This window comes from Manacus vitellinus, unplaced genomic scaffold (assembly GCF_001715985.3).
Source record: "Manacus vitellinus isolate BGI_N305 unplaced genomic scaffold, ASM171598v3 scaffold_3_pilon, whole genome shotgun sequence".
Taxonomy (NCBI): Eukaryota; Metazoa; Chordata; class Aves; order Passeriformes; family Pipridae; genus Manacus; species Manacus vitellinus.
In genome coordinates this window covers 37507702-37515877 of record NW_021940535.1, presented here as the reverse complement: position 1 = coordinate 37515877, position 8176 = coordinate 37507702, and the positions used below count along the sequence as shown (strand labels likewise).

The 8176-nt window shown below is 44.7% G+C and overlaps 1 protein-coding gene across 1 annotated transcript in view; it reads left to right on the top strand.

The window, feature by feature from the left end:
- The first annotated feature begins 614 nt into the window (after positions 1-614).
- Positions 615-8176, top strand: part of DNAJC1 (DnaJ heat shock protein family (Hsp40) member C1) — a 111257-nt gene continuing 103695 nt past the window's right edge. Inside the window, exons 1-2 of the mRNA XM_029961896.1 lie at positions 615-806; positions 4736-5086. Coding sequence (XP_029817756.1) covers positions 615-806; positions 4736-5086 — 543 coding nt within the window. The remainder of the gene's footprint in view (positions 807-4735; positions 5087-8176) is intronic.

Sequence of the window (8176 nt, the reverse complement as noted above, 5' to 3'; positions counted from 1 at the left end):
AGGATATGGCTGATATTCTTAAAACAAACCCTCTTTTCCTATGCTACAGTCTGTGAGTCATCTTGTATGATAGTAATGTGGCTTCAGGTAGTTTTTTCAGTTTGGAAAACAGCATCAAGGGTATGGCATGCTCAGCAGGCAGGGATCGTTTGGGTTTTGGCACTAACGATGTAACATGAAAAAAACGGGGAACGAAAAGGAGTAATGTAGCTAAAGGAGACGACTGAGCTGGCCAGACCAGGCACGAATGAGCTATTTCCTAAATAATATTCTTTCATGTCTGATGGACTGTAATGGCTTTCTGTTTTTAGTTCTGTTGCTTTTGCTTCTTTTTCCATTTCCACATCTCTTTCACATTACTTTGACTTATGTCTGGCCTAAGGTAAGAGCTGATCTACACAAACGGCATATTCCTTACAAATCTTCCAGTGGGCAGGGTCGCTATAAAGCGGTCCTGCCCCCCTTCTTTTCCCATTGCCACGCTGGATGTTTCCTTCCCCCGATCTCCACTCGTCTGTTTGCGTGGCTAAACGCTAAACTGCATTTGCAAGATGATCTGACTTTAGGAAAAAAATCCCTTAAAACGGCAATAACCAGACCACTTGCCTATCGAGATGGAGCGCTACAGGACTCCTCGGAGCGAGGTTACTGCTTCCTCGCCGCTTTGGCAGGAGAACCTTCTCTTCCGGTGCGAGTCTTCAAACGTTCCTGCCAGCTGTGAAACAATTCCTCCCTCCGCTCCGCTCAGCCTCGCACTGCTTGGGAAACAGCTTTCCTTCAGCTCTCCGGGTCTAGTTATACAAAGGGTTTGGTTTTTTTTTTTCCAGTGGGAAAGCCAGTTTAAATCTGCCAGTTTCCTGCCTGCTCTGCCCCTCTTGTTCTTGCTCCCTCATCGGGGTTCGCTGTCCCCTGGACTGTGCGAGTGCAGCTGTTTGTGGGTTGTGATGTAACTTGGCTCAGTGAAACACATCTGAGTTTTTCTGTGCGTGTGCAAGTAGCCTTAAAAAAAAAAAAAAAAAAAGGAAAGAAAAAACCAAAACCAAAACAAAAAAAACCCCCAACCTGGATCATTTCAGTCATTTGATTTATAATGTGGCCCACAAAGAGTCGAATTAGCACAGCTGAGGAGGCAGAGAACGGTGGCTCAGAGGTGGGAACGAACGCCTGGGCTGGGGGGAGGGCGCAGGAAACTCTTAAGCCAGCTTTGTTAGGAGAGAGAACTACTGATACTGTACAAACCCACGCCGAGCACCTAAACTAAACTGCCGGAATAGAAAACTGGAATAGACTGCAGAGCAGTCAGGCTCTTGAATTGCTCGAGATAAGGCTTTATCTTTCGGAAGAAAAGGGGTAGTCCCTTAATAAGCTCTTTCCCCTAGACGTCTGCTATTCATTTGAGACACCGAAATCGCAGGCTGTTTAGCCATTCAGAATATGATCGTGTGAATCCTGCTGGGCTTATGAAGCATGTTGGTCTTTCAGTGCTGTTAAAAACGCTAATAATAACTGGTTCATGCCTCGGGCCTTGGGTGCTACTGTCAATTAGCGTCAGAACAGAGATTTATTTAAACAAATTATTTCTGTATATGCTTCTTTCCCTTACGGTTTGTAAAGTAGAGCTGCGTGGCCAAGTGGACCTGATTTCAGTGACACCTGCCTCCGTGTGCAGATGAACTTGGAGCACAGAAGGAAAATGCCATCCTTGCCTTCATAGTTCTTCATATTCTTAAATTAAAGGAGCTGTCCCAGCTGCAGGGACTACATGAAGGATTTAAAACATTTCTCTGATCCTCTAGCCATTTAAATGTCATGTCTGAGCCACAGGAAAAAAAAATACTAATACCTCCCAACAGGAGTAGTTTTAGACAGTGATGAAAAAGCCATGTGTAATCCTCTACCTCCCCCTCTACCTTTGTGCCAAGTATTGAGATTTAAGTTGTCCTCACTGGTCACCCAATTCACCAGTCATTGCACTTGTCACTGGGAATTTCTCACCTGTATTGTTGCAGGCTCACAGCAAAGCCAAGCACTGCTGAATTTGATTACGTTTGTTTTATATTTTAAGTCTTTCTCTGAAGCCAGGAGAGAGAACTGACTTATAATTTAACTATTTTATGTTGGGGAAGCCTAGTGTAACTTGGATTAATTGAAGTGTTGGAGAAGGGGGAAGGACTCTAATGACTCACCATCATGAAGAAGAAAACTGAAGAATGAAAAGATAATAATATGTCATTATTATGGTGGTGCTTACAGTTTTTTAATAGCATTTTTAGCATTTTCTTCACAAAATTTCAGTATTTATGCTGGGAGTACAGAACAAATTTAATGGAAACATTTAAACTAATCTCATAGTCTAGAAATTTTAAAAAATCCTTTTTAGAATTGTTCCATGCAGTATTAGGCCTTCTGTTCTAATAATTTAAGGAGCGGAATAAAAATAAGTATTTAAATTTCTCCCCTTGTTAAAACCAGTTGGGATAATTTAACTATGCTTACTTAAATGTAAGAAATATCTTAAATATGTTTTAAATAATCATAATCCTGTTATTATTACTGCATTTTTTCTCCTATTATTCTTTCTAAATTCTCATTCCTCTTGACTGAAAGAAACCGTAATTTATCTGAAGAATTCAGAGGAATTTCTTTCAAAATGGCTATCATCTGCTGTGTTCTCAGAAGGATTGATGCCACAAGCCACCTGCAATTGGTGGACAGTTGTTCCTAGTCTCAGTGGAATGGAATAGGTGCCCTGCTTTTATCAGGTTTTTTGAAGGCTATTTTAACAGTTTCAGCAAGAGCAGCCAGAGGTGGATTTTGAAAGGGGTCATTTTTCATAACAAATACCAAATGATGAAAAATAAGATCAAGGTGAAAAATAACAAATGCTTCTCTTCAAGGTTGATCATTGCATTAGATTAGCTTAACTAAGGAGGCTTATAAGATAATGAGGCAAGGGGAAGTAGATATGGAAAATACAGAATTAGTCAGAAGGAAAGGAGAATTTGGAAACATTTATTAAGGGGAATGAAGTTAGGGTTAATCTCACATTTTAAAAATTCTTTCACCTGGTTTAAAAATACCACTACTTTATTGAACTCTTCATATGCCCCTGAGGGTTTCTGAGGGTACTTTGCATCTTTAAACTTTGTTCTACAACCTAATGAGTAGGTAACTGTTTGAATCCAAAGCTGGTATTTTTCTGCAATAAAGCCTGAGGCTTGAATGCAAGGAGAATGTAAATATACCAGTCAACAAATTTATGCTCTGGATACTGGTGTGCAAAACAGAACACATTAAGAAAATAAGGATGTGGAAAGAAACTGATCTATAGCAGGTTCACTTAATACAGCCAAACAAAGCAGATGATAAATTAACTAGACCATGACTTTCTCTGTACTCTGTCATTCTCTAGAAAAGGATTACTTTTTTGCCCTTATGATCAAGTGGGAGGAACATTTTTTAAGATGATCAGAATTAACAGTTAGGTGCTCCTTTTTAAGAAGGGTGAATTAAAAGGGGTCTACATAAGACACTGTTGGCTAAATTATATTTCCTGGCAAATGGGTTTAGGTGTCTTTTCAGAAAGCAGAGCCGGAGGCAGAATTGTGATCCTAAAAGCCCAGTGGGCATGCATATGGGATATGGAAACATGAGTTTAAATATCAATCTAATTAATATTTAAATAGTTTATACAAAAGGGAACGGTTTCAATAGAAGAGAATATCTAAGACTACTCTATACTTTATGAGTTGGAAAATTGATAATGGTTATGTTGGTTCAAGTCCTTACTCTGAATTAATCAGTGTATTTCAAAGCCACATCTTGCTATTCCCATGGAGTATCCAAGGCAGTGCTCTACTGTACAGTGATTCTGTAAATGGTGCCCAGCTCCTCTTAGGTGAATTCAGGCACAGACAAGATTGGCATTTGAGATTTTTTTTTTTTTAATTGCAAAAACTACTTTCTGAACTCGATTTAGTTCATGGATATTTTTGGGATGAGCGAATCCATCTTTTCTTAGAAGATTCCCATAGTGAGTTACTAACCAGGCCTAGCTAAGAGAGAGACAAAACAGATGGGGTGTGCCAAGGAGTCTTACCGTGCCAGAGAAAAGTGATTTAATGCTGATAATTTGTATTGTTCATCCATTAAGTTCCCATCTAATTTCTCATCTAACGTTCAACGCGAAACATTTCATATTAATTTAAGCGAGGAAAGAACGAAAGGTCCGGGAAAACCAGCTGAAAAATCGGGCTGACACCGACAATACGCTGGAGCGATTTTAGGGTAGAACAGGTTACAATAATCAAATCCACACCTCGGGAGTTAATAAAGGACAGAAAACCGAGACACGATTTGGAGCGCGGGGTCCCCGCAGCCCCACGGGCACCGGGCTCACACGGGCGCCGCTCGGTGCCCGGCGCTCTCCGCCCGCAGTGGGCACCGGGCCGGGCCTAGCTCGGCTCTCCCGGTCCCTGCCGGCTCTCCCGACATTCCCCCCCGGCTCTCCAGATCCCTGCCGGCTCTCCCGACATTCCCCCCCGGCTCTCCCGGGCTCTCCCGGCTGGAATGGCGCGGGGGGGAAGGGCCGACAGGCGGCGCGGCGCCGGGGGGGGGAGGGCGGGGGCGTCCGCGCGCACAGGGCTCGTGCCCGGGGCGCCCCTTCCCCTCCCCCCGCGACCCCTCCACTGCGCGAGTGCCGGCGGGTTGCCGGGCTGCGTGACGTCACGGACAGCGGAGGCGGCGATTGGCTGCGAGGGGAGCCCCTCCCCCCCCGCGGAGCCGCCGCTGCCGGGGCCGGGCCGGGCCTGGCGCGTCCCCTCAGTGCGGAGCGGCTGCCGCGGCGAAGCGCGGCCTGCGCGCAGCGTCCTGGGCACGTCCCCGCTCCGGCGCCGCTCCGGTGCCGACACCGCCGGCGGCGTCATGGCCCGCACGCCCGCACGCGCGCCCGCGGCTGCTGCCGCTCCTGGCGCTGCTGGTGCTGCTGGCGCCCCGCGCCCGCGCCTGGGACAGCGGCGACCTGGAGCTCTTCGACCTGGTGGAAGAGGTGCCGCGGAACTTCTACGACTTTCTGGGGGTTCAGCAGGTGAGCGAGGACGAGCCCGCCCCCCGCCGCCCCCTGCCCTGGCCCGTTCCGCGGCTCCCGCCGGTCACCGCCGCCGCGATCCCCGGCACGGCCGCCCGGCTCCCCTGAGCCCGGGGTACGCCGCCGGCCCTCGCCTGCTCGCCTGGCGCTGCCACCCGCACCCTGCCCGGGGCCCCCAGCCCGGCTCCCGAGGCTCGGGGCAGCGCTTCTGTCGCTCTTCCCTCCCATCGCGGGGGCTCTGCTCTCTTTCAGGTACTGCTCTGTTTCTTATCCTTCTGGCCCCACCATAAATCAGCGCTCCCTCTCCAGCTGTACCTTTGTGTGTTCTACTGCCTGTTGCTCTTCTGAATGTATCTCTTTTTCTCCAAATGCATCTACAGACAGACAGAAGTAGCTTCTGGGCTTCTTCCACTTCCCATACATATTGTCAGTATGGTTGTTTTTCACTTTTCCCTCATTCTGTATAGCTGCTGGTTTCTTATCTTCTTCAGATTGTGCATTGCCAGGTGGTGTGGCTCATGTTTTCTCTCACGGGTGCCATGTGGTAGATTGTGATCCTTTGCTATGGTAGTGGCTTGTAGATTGTTACATTTATTTACTTGCCGTGTATCTTGATTATTGTGCATGGCTTTCACCTCTCTTTGGTAACTAACACCTAAGATTATCTTAAACTATTTATTACACACCTTCGGCGAATTTTCGTGTCAGTGTAGTCAAGACAGGAACTCCTGTTAGAAACACTTTTATCCCGTGGTTCTTGTGTATATTTTAGATGCACTTGCTAGTTTTGCTGACACTTGGCATGTTTTACTTGTATCACTTGTCCTGGCTCCTGCATGATGCCTTCTCTCTAGAAGGTCTCATTGTGTGACCTTGCTTAATATCTCCTCCTGCATCTTAATTTTTTTTACTCTTTATTCCAGTCAGTGTTCCTCTCCTCAGTAATGAAATATACCATTTTCTATAATCTGTTACTTCACCCAGAGTCCCCAAAAGACATCTTTTCATTGTCTCCTAGTACATTCTGTATGCCTAGTACATTCTCTTCAGTGCTACATTCTGGTGAGTGATCGTTCTATTCGAATTCCTTCCCTGACAACCTTGAAGTTTATTCTAATGTAGTTCTTGTAGTTTTTGAGAATAATGGCTGTATTTTCAGGTGCTTTTCATTAGGGCTGTCTCTATAGAGAGAGGGAAGGTGTCTGCAATATCTAAGGGTCTGGGTTTGGAAAATACTGGCTGTGGTTGTTAATGATAGTTGAGGGATCCTGACTTGGTTTCATCTCTTTCTTTCCTTTACTCCTTCTTAAGCACCAGTGTTAAATACTATGGAATACTGTGTATACCATCATATATATATGTAGCACAACAAACACTGCTACCCAAGTTTCACTTTCACAAGTGTAAAAATCTAGATGTTAATTTCTCAAAGACAATTTTAGTGTTAGATAATGGAGGGACCCAAAACTTTGTGTGTTCCAGTTAGTGATGTTCAGATCTGGTATGCAACTCTTTCTTAACATCTTCCACAATCCTGTTTTCTAGGGCCAAATCTGTACCTTGTGTTGTGTGTTTAGCAAATTATATTAATTTTAGCAAGCAAATATTCTGCTAGTTCACACTTCTAATCATAAAGGAGAACTTATATGACTTGTAAAGTGCAAGCAAGAAAAAAGGTGGTGGAAGTCCAACACAAATGAAATAAAGCTTTGTTTGTTAAAAGTGTACAGTAGTCACTCATAATGTCATTATAGCCTGGAAGTGTATGTAATGTGGGATGCTTTGCACATGCAGTGGAATAGAACTGTGAGTCCTGTAATGCAGGACACAGTGTTGAAGCTGAGCTTCAGTAGGAATTTGTAAGCATTGGAAGATGCTATATAGGCGTAGAGGTTCTTTCACTCTGTATCCTTGTTCCTGCTGCTTGCTTCTCCAGATATACCTGAAACTTCCAACAAGATCCTGGAGTGGGATTTTGATTTGCAGTGACTCTCTAGGCAGCTGCAGCTGTTTGAGTTTCCATGAGAAGGGTAACTGGGCTTGTGATGGGGTTGAGGGAAGTGCCCAAATCTCAGGTGTGCTCTATCCTGCCTTACGTGTCTTAACCATACAGTTATGGGCCTTTTACCATAATGTTTCAATGTGCTGTTTGCATGTTTCTTCAGATTTTCTGCTATTTGTCAATATTATGGTTTTTGTCATTATTGTTTCAACTGGAATCCTTTGACTAGAATGCACTTTTTGTAGTTCTGGTGCCAGTGATTTTATTCCCTATGCTTAGGTGGTTTTCTTGGCATTTTAGTACAAGAGAGACAGTGTGTGTGACAATAGCCTTTGTGGCCATGCCTTTGGACTGTTTAATTATCCTCCATTCATTAAAGCTTGCTTGTCCCATCCCCCACCTGTTCCTATTTCATTCCCTTGTATCATGTCCTCATAATTCCTTCTTCCTTCACGTACTTCTGGGGGAAGGGAGTGCTGCTTCTTTATGCAGGATGTAACTTCTACGTCTGAAACACGGATGCTCAACTGTGTTTGTTAGCAGACACAGGGCTGCCAGATTTTTTCTAAATGTGTCATCTCGTGTTTTGAAAAAAATACAGGGAATGACTCAATGCTTCCTTAAGGCATTAAAGCAGCTTAGGTTTTGATGGGAGAGCTGTGGCACTGACTGCTTGTTGAACTCATACGCAATGTCAGAAGCTGATATTGACCTCAACTCATAAACTGCAAAAGGCATTGTGGGAAGTCCTGTAGCTCTCAAGCTTGCTTTGATGAAACCTCTGTCTGATGGATTTTTCACTCAGATTGGAGAGAAATTATGATTTTTGGTTTCGTTTCTGCTCCATGGCTGCAACAGTATGGGGTTTGTGTTTTGTCATTTCAAGGGCCTTGTGAAAGCCTCCTGGCATTGTCAAGTAACTCATCCAGCTCTGCTGGGGTGTTAGGCTGGAGCTGCTGCAGTATTTTCTGAGATCAATGGCAGAGATAGATGATGATGTAATGGAAGCGATTTTTGCTGTGATTGTGAATGTGGGATGACAAAGGAAGAGTAAGATTGTGACTGTCTTGGCTGTTAAATAACTGACT